The sequence below is a fragment of the Bos indicus x Bos taurus genome, chromosome 25 (genome assembly GCF_003369695.1).
Source record: "Bos indicus x Bos taurus breed Angus x Brahman F1 hybrid chromosome 25, Bos_hybrid_MaternalHap_v2.0, whole genome shotgun sequence".
NCBI lineage: Eukaryota > Metazoa > Chordata > Mammalia > Artiodactyla > Bovidae > Bos > Bos indicus x Bos taurus.
In genome coordinates, this window is record NC_040100.1 from 23,727,580 (window position 1) to 23,751,951 (window position 24,372).

The window sequence follows — 24,372 nt, forward strand, 5'->3', positions numbered from 1 at the left end:
CCATCTCTTTAAGAATTTTCCACAGTTTGTTGTTATCCACACAGTTAAAGGTTTCCTCATAGTCATGGAAGCGGCAGTTTTTCTGGAATTCCCTTGCTTTCTCTATGATCCGACAAATGTTGGCAATTTGATCTCTGCCTCCTCCACCTTTTCTAAACTCAGCCTGTAAATCTGGAAGTTCTCAGTACATGTACTGCTGAAGCCTAGCTTGAAGGATTTTGAGTAACTTTACTATCATAGGAAATGAACACAATTATCTGTTAGTTTGAACATTCTTTGGCACAACCCTTCTTTGGGATTGGAATGAAAACTGACTTTTTTTAAAAAAATCTAATTTACTAATCAATTAAATGAGACTCTGAAGGTTAAATTCCCTGTTCAGGGTCAAATGTCTAGAAAATTCTGGAGCCACAAGCCAAAACCAGGTTTCTTGGTGCCAAATATATTATGTTATCTACTCTCTTACTGCTAATTCATAGAATTCTCATTTAGTAATAGTAATTCCCTGCTCTTCTGAATTATCTCATGTTCTGTCTTTAAAATTAAGGTATTGACAGTAAATGTTGCATGTATTTATATCCTTGCCAATTAACAACAGCTTCTTAAAGGGAGGGATCATATTTTCTTTTCCCTTTCTTGTCCTCCCTCCCTCCTTTGTCCTTACTCTCATCTGTTCTCCCTTCCTATTTTTATGGTATATCCAAAAGCAATTTAAGCTTTGCAGTCAAACAGACCTACGTCCAAATCTCACTTTTTAACCCTAAGTATATTATTCCATTACCTTCAGTTCCTCACCTCTAACATAAAGGCAATACTATATTCCTCTTATAAAGTCATCATCTTGAGTAGATGAGATAATATGTATAAAATTCCTAAAATGTTACATGACACAAAATTGGGCATTTAGTCAATGTTCATTGGAAATTATTGAGTGCCTTCTATGCACCAGTACTGAACAATGTACTATTGGAGAAAATCAATCCCTACCCTGGAGGAAATCACAATTTATCCTTGCCTTTTTGATTTTGCTCTTCAAAAACCCTAGCTTGAAGCTTTTCTGCTGTTGGAGTTCCCACTATTACCTGGTGGTAAATTAAATACTCTGTCAACTAGAAGCATGACTTTCTTTCTCACCATCATATCCCTAGAAATTAACAAAATGTCTAGCACATAGTAGACAATCTATATATTTTGGGTGAAGGAATGGGAAAAATTTTAATATCTGTTTGTTAATGCAAATGTATGCATCCTTCCACAGAGGATCTCATGCACAGAGATCTCAATAAATGCACAGAGATCTCAATAAACCAGGAAAGCCAGAACCCTGAAAAATATCTTCCATTATGGTGAAAATGTCCACTGGCTGAGCCCTACCTGGAGTGAGGGTATAACAATTGAGTGTGGACTCTCTCATGGAAGGATAGTCATCTGCTACCTCCTAAAAGACCAAAGGATGCCATAGACTTACAATCTGTGGCTATTACTTCTTTCCCCAGATGACCTCAACATGCCAGCCAAAGAGGTATATGGAGCACAGCCCCCCATTGAGCTCCTACGGCAATGGATTGACCATGGTTACTGGTTTGACAAGAAGGATACCAACAAGCTGGACATCGTTGATGTGCTGCTTGTGACAGCCATGGGCCCTCCTGGGGGAGGAAGGAATGACATTACTGGTACGTGAAGGAGAGAGTTCATTACTTTTTCTTCCACCCCCTGCAGAACCAGACCATCTTTGTGGATGGAGGGCTAGTGTAAGGCAGTCTGTCCTGATGGAAGATAGAGAAAGGGTATTTAGGCCAGAGACACTTGAGCTAGACTCAAGGAGTGGCATTTGAATATGCCGTGTTGAAAGTTGTATGAAATAGGATGAGAAGATGAAAAGAGGACTTGAGGAGTTTTTGGCTAGGCATAGAGGAACAGAGAGTCTCATGAAGAGGTAAGTTCTGTGTGGTCAGCTTGTGTTCTAGGAGCGAGGCTAGACGAGAGGTTCTCAACCAAAGGTGAATGACAGATTCACATGTTATGTTTCTTACAATTCTTTGGAGCCAGATAGGCCTAAATAAAGTAATAATAAACAACAAACAAATAAATAAGATTTTCCCCCATCATCTGACACTTTAGGAGTGTATTTTGCTTCATGTGCAACTTCATCCATCCAGGTCTACAGGTTTCCACACTTTTATTCTGTGATACATCCTTGGTTAAGAATCTTAATGCCATTTTCAGACTTAACATTCTGTGACCTTGCTCTCCCCGGTGGCATATATCTTTCTGATTTGTAAAATAAGGAAGATAAACAGGGTGATTTTACTTGAGTACACAAACCATCACCTTCCACTTGCTACAGAGTCCAAGGGTACCTTTGCCTTGGGTTTGAATATAGCAGGAGCTCAGGCACTTAGCATCTATAAATTCAACACTTCTCTAACTACTTAGAGGGAAAGGAACTTGGTATATTATTTTTCTCTAAGACCTACTCATTCAATGGGGAAAATATTTGCAAACTATCTATCTGATAAAGAGTTGAAATACAAAATGTGTAGGAATTCATACAACTCTATAGCAAAACAACAACATTGCTGATTATTAGAGAAATGAAAATCAGAATCACAATGAGATATCACCTCACACCTGATAGAATGGCTATTAACAAAAGTCAAGAGATAATAACTTCTCTTGTGCATTGTTGGTGGGAATATAAATTCATGCAGCCACTATGAAAAACAGTAGGATGTCCCTCAAAAAATTAAAAATAACACTACTACATGATCCATTAATGCCACTTCTGGGTGTATATCTGGAGGAAATGAAATAATTTTCTTGAAGAGATATCTGTAATCCTATGTTCGTGCTGCATGCTCAATCACTTCAGTCATGTCCAACTCTTTGCAGCCCTGTGGACTGTAATCCACCAGGCTCCTCAGTCCATGGAATTTTCCAGGCAAGAATACTGGAGTGGGTTGCCATGTCCCCCTCCAGTGGATCTTCCTAATCCAGAGATCGAACCCTCGTCTCCTATGTCTCCTGCATTGTAGGCGGATTCTTTACTGCTGAGCCACCAGGGAATCCCAGTCCCAAACTGCAACATTACTCACAATAGCCAAGTCATGGAAATATCCAAAGTGTCTATTTATGGATGAATGGATAAAGAAAATGTATATATACACACACACACACACACACACCCTGGGATATTATTTGGCTATAAAAATAATGAAATTCTACTCTATGTGACAACGTGAATGGACCTTGAGAATATTAAACTAAATGAAATAAGTCAGAGAAAAATAAATACTATATGATATCATTTACATGCGGAATCTAAAAATGCCAAACTCACAGGAACAGTAGTATGATGGTTGCCAGGAGCTAAAGGATGGGGGAAATGGGGAGACGTTGGTCAGAGGGTACAAATTTCCAGTTATAAAAAGAATAAGTTTTGGGGATCTGATGTACAATATGGTGACTCTCTAGCAGCATCAATAGAATTGTTACTTAACCTTAGTATGCAAGCATTTTGCAATATCTTATATGCATTAAATCATCATGTTGTAAACCTTCAGTTTATATATTTTATGTCAATTAATTCTCACTAAAACCAGTGAGGCAGTAGAGATCTATTCAGAAGGGAATGTCTGTTTCCCGTACATATCAAGGAAGTAGTAATTGCTAACATTTGCACAGCAGTTGACAGTTTTCAAGCTATGTCACAAATATGACATATTGAAAAGATCTTAAAGACCAATGCCCAAAACTGCCAGGAGCACATCTGTGGTCAGGTGAAATTGAGTCTATTAATTTGCTGCAGCAAGGGTCTACATAGCATGGAGAACCATGAGAGTGCCTGGTGAAAGGGCGTTAAATGGGCTTGTGCTGGTTGATGTGAAAAAGGCTTAAGAAACCAGGGACTCTGTTCTAGATTGGGTAGTCTCAGGGAGTGGGGACAATTTGAAGAGTAGGTATCTTAATTTTTTTTCTGTACTTAGTAAACAACTATAGTCACTCATATTAGTTTGGGGGGAACTTTTCGTGATTTCAGAGCAAACTTGTTTCTGTCTTGTTCCATCATAGCTACGGTACAACCTCATTTGATGTTGATATTTAAAGAGATTGTGTTCACTGGAGAACCAACAGACTAGCTGATAATTGTCAGATCACCTGCCATCTGTTAGGGCTCATATGGGAAAACTGAGGCTCAAGGCATTATTATATGGTGGTGGAGAGCATGGTTTGGCAGAAGACTGATCTGGGTTTTGGTAACATGTAATAAGCATTAGCACACATTAAGGACTATGAGTATGCTTATTATCAAAAGAATACATGACTTCCTCAAGTTCATGCAACTCTCCATATTTCCCAATCAGAGTGTAAAATATTATTCCAGCATTTTTTTAAAAGGTAAACCTACATGTATCAGTACACATGGGTGATTAAAAAAAAAAAAACATAAAAAAATGCAAGATAGTAATTACTTTAAAATCAGGATAGTGGTAAGCTTTGGAGGGAGACAGGGAGAGGGCTGTGATTGGGATGGGATATATGGAGGGGCTTCTATGAAGGGCTGGCAAAGTTGTATTTCTTGACATGGATGGTAGATGTAAAGATGTTAACTTTATAATGATTCACTTTATAATTTTGGTGATTTTCTGTATCTGTGCTTTACTTTATACAGTAAAATATTTTTAAAAAATACATGCAGGCAAATTATAGAAACAGAAAATCGATTATTAGTTGCCAAGGGCTGCAAGGAAATAGAAAGTGGTAAATGTAAAGGATTTCTTTTTGGAGTGATTATTCTGCTATTGATTGTGATAATGATTGCACAACTAAAATACGAAATATTTATTTAACTGTTTACTTTAAATGGATGAATTTTAGAGATATAAATATATGGATATCTAATATTAGATACATAGATACAGTTGTAGAGCTGTAAGAACACCAAACTAACAGTGATTAATTTGGGAGGGGAGACAGAATGGATTTAGTGTGTAGGAGGCAAGGGTTACTTTCTGTAAAAGTATTTCTGAGTTATTTGATTATTTTATAAAAATAACATATTGCCATTATCTAGTAACAGTCTTGAGCACTGGGCTAGTACTATTACCAGAACTTCTGCAGTCATGGAGATGTTCTGTATCTATACTGTGCAGTACAACATCCACTAGTCACACGTTTATCCTTGAGAAGTTGATATGTGGTTGATGAGACTGAGGAAATACATTTAATATTACTTAATTTTAATCCATATAAATTTAAATAGCCACATATGGCTAGAGGCTGCCATGTTGAATAGCACAGCTCTAGAACTTAAAGGCGGAGAAAAAACCGTTCTATATCTAAGGGTTGCTACGCCCAGGAGGTAAGTGTGAGTGTGTGTGCATGTTTTCCAGGACGGTTCACTCGCCATCTGAATATCATTTCCATCAATGCCTTCGAGGATGACATATTAACCAAGATTTTCAGTTCAATCGCTGACTGGCACTTCGGGAAAGGGTTTGATGTGGTGTTTTTAAGGTAGGAGGTTCCTCTATTATTGGCCTGGGGTCCTCATTTCTGGCCCTTCCTTAACTGGTCTGTCTTCTCCTTCCTCCCAAGGTATGGAAAGATGATGGTACAAGCAACGATGACAATTTACAAAGCTGCAGTGGAGAATTTCCTGCCAACTCCCTCCAAGTCACACTATGTCTTTAACCTGCGGGATTTCTCACGGGTGATCCAAGGGGTGTTGCTCTGCCCTCACACCCACCTGCAGGTCAGCCGCTGTCATTTCTGTTATCAAGTTCATTCAGTGATATCTTTGGCTATGTGGAATATATAATGATAATAGTAATAGCTAACTGTTATTAAGCATTTAATCTGTGCTAAGCATTTAATCTGTGCTAAGGATTTTGTAAGCATTATCTCATTTAATCCTCATAACAACCCAGGACTTAGAAACTGTTTGAAAACTACTGCCTCAGCCACCATGTGCCATTCATTCAAATAATTGAATTTTCAGGATGTAGAGAAGTTTATCCGGCTTTGGATTCATGAGGTTTACCGGGTCTTCTATGACCGTCTGATTGATCATGAAGATAGACAGGTCTTTTTTAACATGGTAAGGGAAACCACCTCCAATTGCTTCAAGCAGTCTGTGGAAAAGGTAAGCAAGACCCTGTGATCTTTTGACCTCAGAAATTGCCCCAAATATGTGATCATGCTAGTCTCAGATTTCAGGCTCCCTTCCTAGTAGAGACTTTGTTGTTGTTTTTCAGTCACTCAGTCGTGTCCAACTCTTTTGCAACCCCATGGACTGTAGCCCACCAGCTTCTCTATGGGATTTTCCAGGCAAGAATACTGGAATAGGTTGCCATTTCCTTCTCCAGGGGGTCTTGCTGACCCAGGAATTGAACCCAGATTTGTAGAATTGGCAGGTGGATTCTTGACCACTGAGCCACCAGGAAAGCCCAAATAGAGACTTATAGCTCTGCTTTCTGAAACTCAAGAAACAGTGTATTGAGCCAGCTAGTCATTTGATTTGGTGATATACTGCCGTTTTTGTTGTTCAGTCACCAAGTCATGTCCGACTCTTTGCAACCCCATGGACTGCAGCCCACCAGGCTTCCCTGTCCCAAGTAATATAATACTTGGTCCAATTTCACTTGACTTTACAGGTAACATATAAGTTTAGATACATTCAAACTTATCATTTATGAAAAGATGTTTTGTTTCTAATTAATGTAAAATACATTTTCAAGGTCAGATAACTTTTGAGTTAAGAAATAAAAACACCATGAATTTTTATTGTTTGATTGATGCCCTGTGTAAAGCCCAAGTGAAAGATTGTCTTTGTTTCCTATTCGTAAATATTTTCTCTTTTCCATTTTGATATAAGAAAAGTTTAAACCCTATATATTTGCATCATCTAATTCTACCTCTACTTTTAAGAAGCTATGATTTCTCCATAGAAAAAGTGCAAGTGTTTCATATTTCATCCAGAGGCCATGTACAGAAGCACTGCTAGTTTCTAATATCAGAAAGAAGAAGCATCTAAAACATTTCTACTCTAGGTACAGAGTGGGAACAGGGGGCAAGGCCTGCACCTCTATTTGGTGAAGAAGCAAGTACATTACAAATGATCTCACCTTTTGACCACCTCCTCCTGGGATCTTATAATCTGTCCACCAATGTTTTAATCACTTAGCAAACCGATTGACCCTTGCTTTCACACTCTTTTCTCAATTGTCCTTTCATCATAGTCTTTACAACCATCAAATACACGTATTTTGTTTAAAGAAACAAAACTGTTGTGAACCATGATTTTGAAGAATGTGCTCAGAGGAAACAAACACATCTCCTGTTCCCTCCTTCTAGCTCCCACTACCATGGTAGTTGGAGTGAATGCCTGCCTGAGACTTATCTTTTCCACAGGTCCTCATCCACCTATCACCCACTGGAAAGATAGTTGATGATAATATCCGTAGCCTCTTCTTTGGAGATTTCTTCAAGCCAGAAAGTGACCAAAAGATATATGATGAGATCACTGACTTAAAACAGCTCACAGTGGTCATGGAATATTACCTGGAAGAGTTCAACAATATCAGCAAGGCCCCCATGTCCTTGGTGATGTTCAGGTTTGCCATTGAGCATATCTCTAGGATCTGCAGGGTCCTGAAGCAGGACAAAGGCCACTTGCTCCTGGTGGGCATTGGGGGCAGTGGGCGGCAAAGTGCCAGCAAACTGTCCACATTCATGAACTCATATGAGCTATACCAGATCGAGATCACAAAAAGCTACTCAGGCAACGACTGGCGAGAGGACCTGAAGAAGATCATGCTCCAGGTTGGGGTGGCCACCAAAAGTACTGTGTTCCTCTTCGCTGATAATCAGATCAAGGACGAGTCATTCGTTGAGGACATCAACATGCTTCTGAACACCGGTGATGTGCCCAACATCTTCCCTGCTGATGAGAAGGCCGACATTGTGGAGAAGATGCAAATGGCAGCCAGGACAGAAGGAGAAAAGATCGAAGTCACTCCTCTTTCTATGTATAACTTCTTCATCGAGAAAGTAAAAAAGAACCTTCACATTGTCCTTGGTAAGAATGAGAAAATTCATTTTGCCCTTTTCCTTGGATGTTTCAGGATCTCCTTGCCCTAAGCCCAGTCCTTTTACAATGGTGCCAGAATTGATCCAACCAAGGTACCTAGCTTGCCCAATGGTCAGTGCCTGGAATTCCTGTGCAAAATTCCATTCTCCTGAAAAATGACTTTAAACCTGTTCCACTCTCTTCAATTCTCTGAATTCTGCTCTGAACCCTCTCCTTCGTTTTAGTACATTACCCTGCCAGCCCTACAAAATAACATCTGGAGTTTTTCTCTCTGTGAATATCATCTCCAATCTGTCCAGAAGCTTAGGGGTCATGTTTAATACTTCTCTTCATTACCATGTCCTGTCAATTTTTGCCCTCTTGTCTCTATCTCTGCCACCTTCAAATTAGCTAAGCTGCTATGAATATCATCTCACCCAGACCTCACCTCTATAGCCTTCTAACTGTTCTCTCTATGTCCACTCTGTTCATTCCAGACATTTAAGTTCCACTGAATCAGGATGCTTTCCACTGTCAGGATTTGTTTTTCTTATATTGCAAATCTGTTCGTTGTATGTTTACATACACATACACACACAAATTAAAACACCTGAATTACTTTCTATTCAGATAAAGACCAAAATCCCTAGCCTATAGTTTTATAAGACCACCTGCCAGACTGTCCCCTGCATCCTCTCCGCTCTCCTCTCAAACCATGCTTCCCTTTTTTTTTTTTTTTTTTAGCCACACTGGCTTTTTCACACTTCCACCTATGCATTGTGCTTCCTACTAGCAAGTGCCTGGTACACGTTGAATATAAATAAACAATTAATAGAATTTGGGGCATAGAATCCAAAATTTGTGGTTAGATGGAGATGAGGTCAGAAACCAGCTGATAGGGCCCCCACAGCAGCCTCCGTAAGTAGCTGTGTATAGGGCACCAATGGTTCCCTGAGGTCTGTGAGTCAGGACAAATGCAGCAAGTAGATCAAAGGGCTTAAAACACTCTGGCTATATGATCCTAAAGATCTAGAATGGATAATATAGGATAATGTGAATATTGAAAACCAGACAGAAGACTCTTGTAATAAACTGACTTCCCATCACAAAGTTGCATGAAAATATCCCATGATTCCCCTATGCTTTCCAGGCACTCGTCCTGACTATTCCCAATTATACTCTTGAGTACCAACAGGAAACATGACTGCTCCTTTATCCCCATTAGAATCCTTGGAATGACCTGTCTGTCCCTTTTGGCCTCCTTGACTGGGAGAAAGAACTAATGAAATCTGCTTTTCATTAGCCATGAGTCCAATTGGGGACGCCTTCCGGAACCGCCTGCGAATGTTCCCTTCTCTGATCAATTGCTGCACAATTGATTGGTTCCAGTCTTGGCCCACAGATGCCCTGGAGTTGGTGGCCAACAAATTTCTAGAAGATGTAGAGCTCGATGACAATATTCGGATACAGTAAGTGCTAGCTGCATTTTAGTACCCCAAACAAATATTTCAAATGAAAATCAAGATATTGGCTCTATTCTTTTTGCTGTTTTAAGATTTATCAATTTATGTATGTTCTGTTCTGTTCAGTCACTAAGTCGTGTGTCTGACTCTTTGTGACTGCATGGACTGCTGCATGCTTGACTTCCCTGTCCTTCACTATCTCCCAGAGTGTCCACTGAGTTGGGGATGCTATCTAACCATCTCATCCTCTGCCTCCCCCTTCTCCTTTTGCCTTCAGTCTTTCCCAGAATCAAGGTCTTTTTCAATGAGAAATAAATTATAAAAAATAAATACCATTTAGATATTTAATAAAACACCTTTGCTGAAAAAGAAGAATATTTCACTGTTCAGAATTGTTCTAGAGATGTACTGTTGTCTATGTACTGTTGTCCAGCTATGAGAACCTGGATTTCAATAATCTTAGAGCATTCATTCTCAACAGGGGGGATATTGCTGCCTAGGGGATGGTACTTGTGAGGGATTTTGTTGTGAAAAAAAAATATTTTGTGTGTAAAGCACAGACACACAAAATAAAGCACTGAATTTTGGCTAGAGTAAGAGAAAGGATAAGACTGTTGACCATTCTAAGTGTCCTATGAAGGTAAGGGTCATGTCACCTGCCTTGTATGGTTCTGTATCCTTAATACCTAGTACATAGTAGGTTCAAATCCTGCTCATTAAAGGAGTAAATAGAAAATGAAGAAGTAGGTAGTGGTCAGAATGTTCATTGCTTTAAATTCCATTTTAAGATCTTTGGACTTTGTTCTCTAGGCCCAGGAATGCTTAACCTGGGTCTATAGGCTCATGACCAGAACTCAGAGGGTCAGTGAATGTGAGTGGGGGAAAGTACATCTTCATTTTCATTGACATCTAACTGGCACTTTGCATTTCTTTCAATGATGAACATAGGCAATAAACCCCATAGGATTGTGTAGGACCTGTGACTTTGTTACCAGTAGGCACTGCAATTATTTTCATAACTCGTTCAGTCATTACAGATGCACCAATTTATCATCCCCTTCAAAATGATGGTAGTTTTCAGACCTGTTGTCCAGTCTTACTATTTAATGCTGTAGTTGGCAAACTATGATCCACGGCTGAATCCAGTTCACAGCCTTATTTTTGCAAATATGCTTTATTGGAAAACAGCCATGCACACTACAGAGGCAGAGTTGAATAGTTGCTACTTGAGACCATGTGGCTCACAAAGCCTAAAATAGTTACTATCTGATCCTAACCAGAAAAAGTCTGTTGACCCCTGATTTAACATGTAAATGAAATCACACATATTGAGGCTTACCTGCAGTAGTTAAGAATCCATGCTTCCAGTGGATTCTTAACCACTGCAGGCTGTGTGGGTTCGATCCAGGTCAGGAAACTAAAATCCTACATGCCACAAGGCGCAGCCAAACACATGCACACACACATACACATTACTATATCATAAATTTGGTGTTTAAAATATTTAGAAAAATCTTTAACATAATTGGTTTCTTTTGTAATTCTATAATATATTATTTTATGCATTAAAATATTATTCTGAAAAGTCCAGAGGCTTCATCAGACTGCCAAAGATTAAAAATTCCTGCTTAAGCCCTGGTGATTCACAAAAGTGATTAAAGCTGGAAATTGCCTGATCAAAGTTCATTCTAGTAAGACTATATACCTCCCCAATCCTTCTTGAGGCTCTGTGGACATGCTTCAAAGAACTGGGGGTTCTAGCTGGCCAGTGTGAGTGGCTTTCTCACATCCTTACTTCTGTGAACCAAAGCTGTGCTAGATCTCTCTGGAGCAAGTTGGGCCTGTCTGACCACCTTTGTGTCCTCAACAGGGTCATCTCCATGTGCAAATATTTCCAGGAGAGTGTGAAAAAGCTGTCACTTGATTATTACAACACCCTTCGAAGGCACAACTATGTTACCCCCACCTCCTACCTCGAATTGATCCTAACATTCAAGACACTCCTGAATAAGAAGAGGCAAGAGGTTGATATGATGAGGAACCGATATCTGACAGGCCTGCAAAAACTTGAATTTGCAGCTTCACAGGTAAGCACAGACCAAATAGTACTGGGACAAAGAGGTCCAGAGCTAACTGGATGCGGTGAAGCACTTGCTCAGATGCAGAAGTCAAGAGAGCACAAAAATAAAGACAGCGTCTGACCCTGCGCTCACCTCACTCGCTTGACCTAATCCATTACAATGAAATCCAATAGTATATATAAAAATACAATAGTATATATAAAATATGAGACTTCCCTGGTGGCTCAGAGGGTATATGGTGACTCAGTTTAGTTCAGTTCAGTTCAGTCGCTCAGTCGTGTCCAACTCTTTGCGACCCCATGGACTATAGCATGCGAAGCCTCCCTGTCCATCACCAACTCCCAGAGTTTACTCAAATTCATGTCCATTGAGTCAGTGATGCCATACAACCATCTCATCCTTGCTGTCCCCTTTTCCTCCTGCCTTCAATCTTTCCCAGCATCAGGGTCTTTTCTAATGAGTCAGTTCTTCGCAGCAGGTGGCCAAAGTATTAGAGTTTCAGCTTCAGTATCAGTCCTTCCAATGAATATTCAGGACTGATTTCCTCTAGGATGGACTGGTTGGATCTCCTTGAAGTCCAAGGGACTCTTAAGAGCCTTCTTCAACAACCACAGTTCAAATGTATAAATTTTTCGGTACTCAGCTTTCTTTATAGTCCAACTCTCACATCCATACATGACTACTGGAAAAACCATAGCTTTGACTAGACAGAACTTTGTTGGCAAACTAATGTCTCCGCTTTTTAATATGCTGTGTAGGTTGGTCATAACTTTCCTTCCAAGGAGTAAGCGTAGTTTAATTTCATGGCTGCAATCACCATCTGCAGTGATTTTGGAGCCCCAAAATATAAAGTCTCTCACTGTTTCCACTGTTTCCCCATCTATTTGCCAGGAAGTGATGGGAACAGATGTCATGATCTTAGTTTTCTGAATGTTGAGCTTTAAGCCAACTTTTTCACTCTCCTCTTTCACTTTCATCAACAGGCTCTTTAGTTTTTCTTCAGTTCAGTTCAGTCGCTCAGTCGTGTCCGACTCTTTGTGACCCCATGAATCACAGTACTCCAGGCCTCCCTGTCCATCACCATCTCCCGGAGTTCACTGAGACTCACGTCCATCGAGTCAGTGATGCCATCCAGCCATCTCATCCTCTGTCGTCCCCTTCTCCTCCTGCCCCCAATCCCTCCCAGCATCAGAGTCTTTTCCAATGAGTCAACTCTTCACATGAGGTGGCCAAAGTACTGGAGTTTCAGCTTTAGCATCATTCCTTCCAAAGAAATCCCAGGGCTGATCTCCTTCAGAATGGACTGGTTGGATCTCCTTGCAGTCCAAGGGACTCTCAAGAGTCTTCTCCAACACCACAGTTCAAAAGCATCAATTCTTCAGTGCTCAGCCTTCTTCACAGTCCAACTCTCACATCCATACATGACCACAGGAAAAACCATAGCCTTGACTAGACGGACCTTTGTTGGCAAAGTAATGTCTCTGCTTTTGAATATGCTATCTAGGTTGGTCATAACTTTCCTTCCAAGGAGTAAGCATCTTTTAATTTCATGGCTGCAATCACCGTCTTCAGTGATTTTGGAGCCCCCCCAAAAAAGTCTGACACTGTTTCCACTGTGTCTCCATCTATTTCCCATGAAGTGATGCGACCGGATGCCATGATCTTCATTTTCTGAATGTTGAGCTTTAAGCCAACTTAGTTCTTCTTCACTTTCTGCCATAAGGGTGGTGTCATCTGCATATCTGACGTTATTGATATTTCTCCCAGCAATCTTGATTCCATCTTGTGCCTCATCCAGCTTGTGCTTCATCCAACCCAGCGTTTCTTATGATGTACTCTGCATTTAAGTTAAATAAGCAGGGTGACAATATACAGCCTTGACGTACTCCTTTTCCTATTTGGAACCAGTCTGTTGTTCCATGTCCACTTCTAACTGTTGCTTCCTGACCTTCCTAATGGTTGCTTCCTGACCTGCATACAGATTTCTCAAGAGGCAGGTCAGGTGGTCTGATATTCCCATCTCTTTAAGAATTTTCCAGAGTTTGTTGTGGTCCACACAGTCAAAGGCTTTGGCATAGTCAATAAAGCAGAAGTAGATGTTTTCTCAAACTCTCTTGCTTTTTTGCTGATCCAATGTATGTTGGCAATTTGATCTCTGGTTCCTCTGCCTTTTCTATCCAGCTGAACATCTGGAAGTTCACAGTTCACGTACTGTTGAAGCCTGGCTTGGAGAATTTTGAGCATTACTTTACTAGAGTGTGAAATGTGTGCAACTGTGAGATCATTTGAGTATTCTTTGGCATTGCTTTTTTTGGGGATTGGAATGAAAACTGACTTTTTCCAGTCCTGTGGCCACTGCTGAGGTTTCCAATTTTTCTGGCATGTTGAGTGCAACACTTTCACAGCATCATCTTTCAGGATTTGAAATAGCTCAGCTGGAATTCCATCACCTCCACTAGCTTTGTTCATGGTGATGCTTCCTAAGGCCCAGTTGATTTCGCATTCCAGGATATCTTGCTCTAGGTGAGTGATCATACCATTGTGTTTATCTGGGTCGTGAAGATCTTTTTTGTATAGTTCTTATGTGTATTTTTGCCAGCACTTCTTAATATCTTCTGCTTCTGTTAGGTCCATACCATTTCTGTCCTTTATTGTGCCCATCTTTGTATGAACTCTTCCCTTAATATATCTAATTTTCTTGAAGTGATTCCTAGACTTTCGCATTTTATTGTTTTCCTCTATTTCTTTTCATTGATCCTTGAGGAAGTCGTTCTTATCTCTCCTTGTTATTCTTTGGAACTCTGCATTCAAATGGGTATATCTTTCCTTTTCTCCTTTGCCTTTCACTTCTCTTCTATGGTGGCTCAGTCAGTAAAAAATCCACCTGCAGTGCAGGAGATAAAAGAGACACAGGTTCCATCCCTTGGTCTGGAAGATCACCTGGAGAAGGAAATGGCAACCCACTCCAGTATTCTTGCCTGGGAAATCCCGTGTACAGAGGAGTCATGGGGTCACAAGGGTTGGACGCAACTCACTGACTAAACCACCACCACCACCATATATGAATATATATATATAAAGTACAATATTAATAGTATATGAAAATACAATAGTATATATGAATAGACTGAGTTTTTTGGATCCCTCTTAAATTTTGTGCCCAGTGTAAGTGCCTCACTCACCTCACCGTTGCCCCAGCCCTGGCTATTCTCAGTGGAGGACTGGGCAGAATAAGGCAGTGGTGAAGAACAAGGCCTAGGCTCAAATTCCAGCTTTATAGCTTATCAGCTATAGAACCTTGAAGATTCTCTTCTATAAAAAAAAAGTGATAAGTCTTCACTTCATAGGACTATATGAAGATTAAATGAGCTAACACAAGTGTAACCCTTAGCAAAATGCCTGGCATATGAATTAATAATTCATTTGTGCTTGAGCCACTTGACAAAACCATATTAAGACATGAATTTTCAGCACCAATAAAGAACTAAGGCAACCGAATGGTTTTCAGTGGGTTGGCCTGGCACTGAATACACAGCAGATCCACCAACACGCAGCACAGGGATGGGAAAGAACATCAGAAGTGGCTTCTGTTGCTCTCTTCCTTTAGTTGCGGGGTCCAACTCAAGGTCCTTAAGCTTTTAGAGAGCTGCTGGAAATTGGAGTCTATCCACATAAGGGTGAGTAAACTGTGTTATTTGAAGAGCAGCAAAATGACCTGAGACAGTCTAGACCAGTAAAGGGAATGATGGTGCCAGTTAACTTTCCTTGAGCCCTCCCACCTGTCTGGTGCTCTGTATGAGGAAAGTGCAATTATCATCACATCACCCACAAAGAGATCAAGGTCCCAGAGAGGACAGACAACTTGCCCATGATCACACAGCCTCATGAGTAGCTGGTACAAGTGATGAGGTGAAAACTGAAACGTAAGTCTGAGTGACTCCATAGTCTGTGTTCCTAATCAACCAGCTCGCTATGCTTCCTCTCTCACATGGGCTTTCTGTGGACAGTGGGTTCAAGGTTATGAGACTTTCTTCAAATAAACATTTGAATTGCCTTAGAAGGCAGAATCAGGACCAGTGGGTGAAAGCTGCATGGGGGTGGATTCTGTTTGCTAGAATTTTGTTGAGGATTTTTGCATCTATCTTCATCAGTGATAGTAGCCTGTAGTATATTAACACTTAACAAATTCCATATATATGTGTTAATATACTCTATTGGTGTTTCTCTTTCTAACTTACAAAGATGCTAATGATGATCCTATATGCAAGGCAGCAAAAGAGACACATATATAAAGAATAGACTTTTGGACTAAGAGGGAGAAGGCGAGGGTGGGATGACTTTGAAATATGTATATCACCATATATAAAATAGATGACTTGTGCAAGTTCGATGCATGAAGCAGGGCACTCAAAGTCGGTGCTCTAGGATAACCCTGAGGGATGGGGTGGGGAGGGATGTGGGAGGGGGTTCAGGATGGAAGGACACATGGGCACCCGTGGCTGATTCTTGTTGATGTATGGCAAAAGCCACCACAATATTGTAAAGTAATTATCCGCCAATAAAATAAATTAATTTAAAAAATTTGTTTAATTGCATGAGGGTAAATTCCAGCCCCTTATCAGGAAAATCTAATGTATTAAGTTGTCTCAAAAATGGTCCAACTCCCCTCCAGAGGTGGTGACCTCCCCATCAGTAGAAGTATTCAAACAGTGGCCAGAAAACTACTAGACAGGAATGTTGTAGAGGGCATCAGACTATTGGGGGAAAAATATGACCTTTAAAGTTCTGTTCTTTCCAGCTATCTCAGCCATGTATATTCCTTCACAGACTTAAAAAAATGTAGGGGTTTTTCCCCTAACTTACTTCTGTCTTTCCCTGCCCCCAATACTAAAGTATAGTGTAGGCTCAATACAAGAATACCTTTTTTAATGTTGTATCTTTTAAAAAAAATTTAAGATTGCTATTATATGTCTAGTGCCTATCATGGAGCTTGATAATTACAACACATAGCATGAACTAAATAATGACATATTACAAGATCAAAGAGAGAAACTCCAGCCAACAAATATGTACCCAGTACCATTCACATCATTTGTATTTTCTGCATGTATTATCAGTTAGAGAATCATTTCAACTTTTGCCAGCTGTTCCATTTTTGACATTTATATAGCTGACCTGGCACCCCACCCATCCTCTCTTCTTGCCAGGTAGCCATCATGCAAGTGGAACTGACTGCCCTCCAACCCCAACTCATTCAGACCTCTGAGGAGACCGCTAAGATGATGGTGAAAATCGAGGCAGAGACTCAAGAAGCTGATGCCAAGAAACTTCTAGTGCAAGCAGATGAAAAAGAAGCCAATGCTGCTGCTGCCATTGCTCAAGGAATCAAGGTATAACTTGCTGAGAGGAAAGAAAGGGAACCAGCATTTTCAGGGTTCATCTGGTATCTCACTAGAGCCTAACAGAGTCTCACAGAATATGCACGGTCATGCCTATCTTGCAGAGGGAAACAATGAGACTTGAAAGGTTAGTTTCCCAGCAGCACATAGCTAGTAAAGGACAGCTGGCTCTCTCCAGGAAGAATTATTGTTTTACAAATACTCTCCATCTCAATCAAAGTCGTATAAGCCCCAGCAGTATCTAACCCTGTTTCATATTTCTTTCTTCTCATTGACTCTTTTCTGGCCACAATGGCCTCCTAGCTATTCACTAAACACAAGGCATGTCCCACCTCAGGGCCCTTGCACGGGCTGTTTCCCCTGACTATCTCCTTCACCTCAATCATGTTTTTGCTCAAAGGTAGCTGGTGTAAGGTGTGGAGTAAATATTTGTCAAATGACAGAATGTTGAATCTAGAGGACCCCATTTGAAGATAATTTTTGTACCAAAGAAGAAAAGTCCTGGAAAGGGCTTCACCTGTATTCAGATATTAGAAGCAAATCTGATTGATGTTCATGTTATATATTTCTCCAAGCATTTTCAAGTATACAATTCCATTTGAGTATCACAATGACTTTGGACTTATAGTAATGACAGCCATCAAGGTCTGGAAGCCAACAACACTGGAGTTCAGTGGTAAACTGCCTTTGTCCGACCTGTTGGTAGGATCCAACTCCAAGGCTCATGGCACTTAACTGAAGATACTTGTCCTTGTGCCTCACATAGCAGCTAGGAAAACTCTTTTGACCATTCTTCAAACAAGAGCTTGAACAAGAATTAGTTTGTGTCTCACTTCTAGATCATGGGGTACTTTTTTCAAAAGAATAGGCCTTTTCTCCAGTGAGTCCTGAGATTCACTTGGGTCCAGTCCCTGGTCTCAGAATTCCACAGTGCATGCTCTGGATAAGAGGGCATACTCACTCATAGTCCTACTGGTAGGACTGCCAGTGGAACCATGAAAGACATTGACCACTGGGCACATAGTGTAGCAGGTAATTTACCATTCTATAACAGGATGATAATAAAAGCTACTACTTACCAGCACCATTATGGTGTATTTGAAAGTGAAGTGAAAGTCACTCAGTCATGTCTGACTCTTTGTGACCCCATGGACTGCACAGTCCATGGAATTCTCCAGGCCAGGATACTGGAGTGGGTAGCCTTTCCCTTCTCCAGGGGATCTTCCCACCCCAGGGATCAAACCCAGATCTCCCACATTACAGGCAGATTCTTTACCAGCTGAGCCACAAGGGAAGCCCAAGAATACTGGAGTGGGTAGCCTATCCCTTCTCCAGCAGATCTTCCCGACCCAGGAATCAAACTGGGGTCTCCTGCATTGCAAAGGATTTTTTACCAGCTGAGCTACCAGGGAAGCCCATAGTATATTTGGTATTTCTTTATTTAAAAAATATTTATTTAACACTTACTTTTTGCTGGCACTTTTCTAGGCAGTGGGGAAATGGGAGTGAATAGTGAGTTTCTTCTCTCTTCTCTCCTGTACTTGATTTATATTAACTTTCATCATCCTAACAACCCTGCAAGGCAAATGGTATCATTCCTAGTTTACAAATGAGAAAATCATGATACAAAAACTAAAATGATTTGCCTAAGATCACACAGTAACAATGTGATTGAACCGGGATTAAAATCCACATCGCTCTGATTCCAAAGCCCTTGCATATGACCACTATTTCAGGAGTTACAAAAATTAGCAGCTGGGCAATATAATATGCTATGACACATACAGTATTTCTTTTAATTTGAAATAGTTATCTACTTGTAAAAGTCAAAAGATTTCAAGTAAAAATTCTAAAATTTCAGCTTTCCTTAGAAAAAAGTCGGGCTCTTGGGTAACACTGGACCTGCATTCCTGGGTTGCATCCATTGGCAGCATTAAATAGCTGCTGTCCTTTGTGTGTTCCAGCTCATCAAAGTCCCAGTCAGCTTACCTGCCACACTCATATCACTGGCCTGGCCCCTGTGCTGAGTGCTTAGTCGCCCAGTCATGTCCAACTCTTTTCAACCCCGTGGACTGTAGCCCGCCAGGCTCCTCTGTCCATGGGGATTCTCCAGGCAAGAATACTGGAGTGGGTTGCATGTCCTCCTCCAGGGGATCTTCCCAACCCAGGGATCGAACCCAGGTCTCCTGCATTGCAGATGGATTCTTTACTGTCGAGCCACCAGGGAAGCCCAGTGGCTGGCCCCTAGAGCATGTGAATTTGCAACTCTTCCATGGTTCTATACTAGCATCAGGCATGTCAGGGCTCAACTTTGCTCTGCCCATTCCTAACCAGTTTCCTAACCTATAAAATGGAGATACTGAGAGAAAAACATGTAAAGCTTATGGCATGTGTCCAGCATACAATCAGAGCTTAACAGCCCATGTTAACTATCCTCCAAAATTGTCATTCTTGACCCTGTACCAAGTGGACTTGCCTGTTTTATGAAGACCAGCCTCTCACCATGTGCAGGTATTCTCACATATAGGGTTGTGTTGTACAATGTCAGGGGAAAACAGTGACTTGCTGGAACAGGAGGGAGGCAAGAGATGACATTAGCTTTATAAGGAGATGGCCCACCACACCCATTCCTGGGCAATAAACTGCCACCTATGGTTTTGGTGTGAAGGGTGAGGTCTAGTGCTCTGCCATCCCATCCCCAAGTACTGGGAGCGACATCCCGGAGGTGAGTCAGGAAGTGGAAGAAACTCTCCAAGGAGGAGAAGAAAACCTATGCTTGCTCTAAGGCTCTTTTTGTAAGGACCAGAAACCCCTCCTGAACCTCTCATGGCTACAGCCCTTTTCCACACAAGGATGGCTGATTTTCTTTAAACTCTTCACATGCCTAGAAATGGGAGAACCTGGGAGAGCACCCAGTGTGGTACTTAATGAAGTTCAGAGGTTCTGCAATGGAATGGGATTCACACTAGGAGGATCAGGAGATGGGCAAGAGTCAGTCCTCAAACGCTTTGCTCCCAAGTAAAATGGTTTGCTTAAGTTGGTCCATTATTTTTAAGCTAATGTGTCATTTCTTCCCCCCATAATGAGAATCATAACTAATGCCAGGAGTACTGCAGAGTTGATTACATTTTGTCAGTAAGCACTGTGATTCACAAGCCTCGAACAGCTTGCTGCTCTGTGCACTGCTAAGCTACAGGGGTCATTTTTCATTATAATTTCTTATCATGGAAGCAAATGATGTAGCAGTAATAACACATACAAAATGACTTTTAAGAGCTCAGCTTTAACACTTTTCCACTTTTCCAGGCTTTCCTCTAGTTCCTGTCTATACACGTGGATAGGTTTATTATTGCAACCGTAGCATAATTGTGACTTGTTTTGTGGTTTTGTTTCCTTAGCAGCTTATCACAAATGTTTTTCCAAAATGTCATATAATCATTTTAATGACCATTTTAAGTAGGTGCTTCACCCATCAAGTAGCCATTCCCCTATTGGGCATTGAAGTCTATTATTTCCTGCCTTGTTCTCAGTGTTTCCAGAGTATCAGCTTGAGTCTCTCAACAGAACTGTGTGCCAGAATCACCTTTGGAGTTTTAAAAATGCAGATTCCCAGACCCCTCTACCCCCACACCAGACTGAATGAATCAGAACCTCTGGGTGTGGAACGAAGATGTGGATGCTCTAAATGCTCCTCAGTGACACTGATGCACAGTCAAGATTGAGAATCACTGTTAAAGATAACGTTACAACCAGAGGCCTTTTGCATCTTCATGGATCACAGCCTTGTTGTGGCAAACGAGCTTGCTGTGTAAAGCAATGAAGCTCTGAGCCATGCTATGCAAGACAGAGAGGTCATACATAGTTAAGAGTTCTGAACAAAACATAGGAGGATGAAATGGCAAATCACTCCAGTATTCTGCCAAGAAAACCCCAAGAGCAGTATGAAAAGGCAATAAGATATGACACCAGAAGATAAGCCCCCCAGGTCTGAAGGTATCCAGTATGCTACAGGGAAAGAGCAGGGAAACAGCTTCAGGAGGAAAGAAGATACTGGGCCAAAGTGGAAATGACACTCAGTTGTGGATGTGTCTGGTGGTGAAAGTTAAGTCCAATGCTGTAAAGAACAATATTGCATAGAAACCTGCAATGTTAGAACCAAGATAAATTGGACATGTTTAAGCAGGAGATGGCAAAAGTGAACATCTACATTTTAGGAATCAGTCAACTAAAATGGATAGAAATGGGTGGATTTAATTCAGGTAACCATTATATCAACTAATGTGGGCAAGAAGCCCTTAGAAGAAATGAAGTAACCCTCACAGTCAACAAGAGTCCAAAATGCAGTACTTGACTGGAATCTCAAAAAAAGACAGAATGATCTCAGTTTATTTCCAAGGCAAACCATTCAGCATCACAATAATCCAAGTCTATGCCCCAATCATTAGTGCTAAAGAAACTGAAGTCAAATGGTTCTATGAAGGCCTACTAGATCTTCTAGTTCAATTCAGTTGTTCAGTCATGTCTGACTCTTTGCAACCCCATGAACCACAGCACACCAGGCCTCCTTGTCCATCACCAACTCCTGGAGCCCACCCAAACCCATGTCCAGCAAATTGATGATGCCATCCAACCATCTCATCCTCTGTGGTCCCCTTCTCCTCCCTCCCTCAATCCTTCCCAGCATCAGGGTCTTTTCAAATGAGTCAGATCTTCACATCAGGTGGCCAAAGTATTGGAGTTTCAGCTTCAACATCAGTCTTCCAATGAACACCCAGGACTGATCTCCTTTAGGATGGACTGGTTGAATCTCCTTGCAGTCCGAGGAACTCTCAAGAGTCTTCTCCAACACCACAGTTCAAAAGCATCAATTCTTTGGCGCTCAGCTTTCCTTATAATCCAACTCTCACATCCATACATGACTACTGGAAAAACCATAGCTTTGACTAGATGGACCTTTGTTGACAAAGTAATGTCTCTGCTTTTTAATATGCTATCTATGTTGGTCATAACTTTCCTTCCAGGGAGTAAGTGTCTTTTAATTTCATGGCTGCAATCACCATCTGCAGTGATTTTGGAGTCCCCCAAAATAAAGTCAGCCACTGTTTCCCCATCTATTTGCCATGAAGTGATGGGACCAGATGCCATGATCTTAGTTTTCTGAATGTTGAGCTTTAAGCCAACTCTTTCACTCTCCTCTTTCACTTTCATCAACAGGCTCTTTAGTTCTTCTTCACTTTCTGCCATAAAGGTGGTTTCATCTGCATATCTGAGGTTATTGATATTTCTCCCAGCAGTTTTGGTTCAAGCTTGTGCTTCTTCCAGCCCAGCATTTCTAATGATGTACTCTGCATATAAGTTAAATAAGCAGGATGACAATATACAGCCTTGATGTACTCCTTTTCCTAGTTGGAACCAGTCTGTTGTTCCATGTCCAGTTCTAACTGTTGCTTCCTGACCTGCATATAGGTTTCTCAAGAGACAGGTCAGATGGTCTGGTATTCCTATCTCTTTCAGAATTTTCCACAGTTTATTGTGATGCACACAGTCTATAAGACCTTCTATAACTAACACCAAAAGCATGTCCTTTTCATCACAGAGGATTGAAATGCAAAATTAGGAAGTCAAGAGATATTGGGGCAACACACAACTTTGGCTTTGGAGTACAAAATGAAGCAGGGCAAATGCTAACAGTTTTGCCAAGAGAACACATTGGTCATAGCAAACGTCTTCTTCCAACAACAGAAGAGACAACTCTATACATGGACATCACCTGATGGTCAATACCGAAATCAGCTTGATTATATTTTTTGCAGCTGAAGATGGAAAAGCTCTATACAGTCAGCAAAAAGAAGACCTGGAGCTTACTGTGGCTTAGATAACAAGCTCCTTATTGCAAATTCAGCCTTAAATTGAGGAAAGTAGGGAAAACCATTAGGGCATTCAGGTATGACCTAAATCAAATCCCTTATGATTATACAGTGAAGGTGACAAATAGATTCAAGGAATTAGATCTGGTAGACAGAATTCCTGAAGAACTATGGACAGAGGTTCATAACATTGTACTGATCAGATTAGATCAGATCAGTTGCTCAGTCGTGTCCGACTCCCTGCGACCCCATGAATCGCAGCACGCCAGGCCTCCCTGTCTATCACTAACTCTCGGAGTTCACTGAGACTCACGTCCATCGAGTCAGTGATGCCATCCAGCCATCTCATCCTCTGAAGGCAGTGACAAAAACCATCCCAAAGAAAAAGAAATGCTAGAAAGCAAAGTGGTTGTCTGAGATCTGAGATGCTGTAAAAATAACTGAGGAAAGAAGAGAAGTGAAAGGCAAGGGAGAAGGGGAAAGATATACACAACTCAATGCAGAGTTCCAGAGAATAGCAAGGAGAGATAAGAAGACCTTCTGAAATGAACAATGCAAAGAAATAGAGGAAAACAATTGAATGGAAAAGACTAGAGATCTCTTTAAGAAAATTGGAGATAGCAGGGGAATATATCTTGCAAGGATGGGCATGATAAAGGACAGAAACAGTAAGGAGCTAACAGAAAGAAAAGAGATTAAGGAGAAGTGACAAGAATACACAGAACTACTAAAAAAAAAAGTCTTAATGACCTGGAAAACCATGATAGTGTGGAAACTCACTGAGAGTTGGGCATCCTGGAGTGTGAAGTCAAGTGGGCCTTAGGAAGCATTACTACAAGCAAAGCTAATGGAGGTGATGGAATTCCAGCTGAGCTATTTCAAACCTTAAAAGATAATGCTGTAAAATGTGGCCGTCAATATGTCAGCAAATATGGGAAATTCAACAGTGGCCACAGAACAGGAAAAGGTCAGTTTTCATTCTATTCCCAAAGAAGGGGAATGCCAAAAAATGTTCAAACTACCATACAATTGTGCTCATTTCACATACTAGTGAGCTTATACTCAAAATCCTTCAAGCTATGTTTCAGTAGTATATGAACTGAGAACTTCCAGAGGTACAAGCTGGGTTTAGAAAAGGCAGAAGAAGGAAAGATCAAATTGCTAACATCCATTGGACCACAAAGAAAGTAAGGGAATTCCAGAAAAACATCTGCTTCTTCTTCATTGACTACACTAAAGCCTTTGTGTGGATCACAACAAACTGTGGAAAATTCTTAAAGAGATGGGAATACCAGGCCACCTTATCTGTCTCCTGAGAAACCAGTATGCAGGTCAAGAACCAACAGTTATAACTTTACATAGAACAACAGACAGGTTCAAAATTGGGAAAGGAGTATGTCAAGGCTATATATTGTTACCTTGCTTATTTAACTTTAATGCAGAGTTGTTGTTCAGTCACTAAGTTGTGTCCAACTCTTTCCAACCCCA

General features: G+C 40.8%; 1 protein-coding gene across 1 annotated transcript in view; it reads left to right on the plus strand.

Moving 5' to 3' along the window:
• Nucleotides 1-24,372, plus strand: part of DNAH3 (dynein axonemal heavy chain 3) — a 248,499-nt gene that overhangs the window by 175,246 nt on the left and 48,881 nt on the right. Inside the window, exons 43-50 of the mRNA XM_027527056.1 lie at nt 1,497-1,676; nt 5,397-5,520; nt 5,602-5,758; nt 6,005-6,148; nt 7,417-8,083; nt 9,378-9,543; nt 11,408-11,624; nt 16,826-17,008. Of these exons, the coding sequence (XP_027382857.1) occupies nt 1,497-1,676; nt 5,397-5,520; nt 5,602-5,758; nt 6,005-6,148; nt 7,417-8,083; nt 9,378-9,543; nt 11,408-11,624; nt 16,826-17,008 (1,838 nt within the window). The remainder of the gene's footprint in view (nt 1-1,496; nt 1,677-5,396; nt 5,521-5,601; nt 5,759-6,004; nt 6,149-7,416; nt 8,084-9,377; nt 9,544-11,407; nt 11,625-16,825; nt 17,009-24,372) is intronic.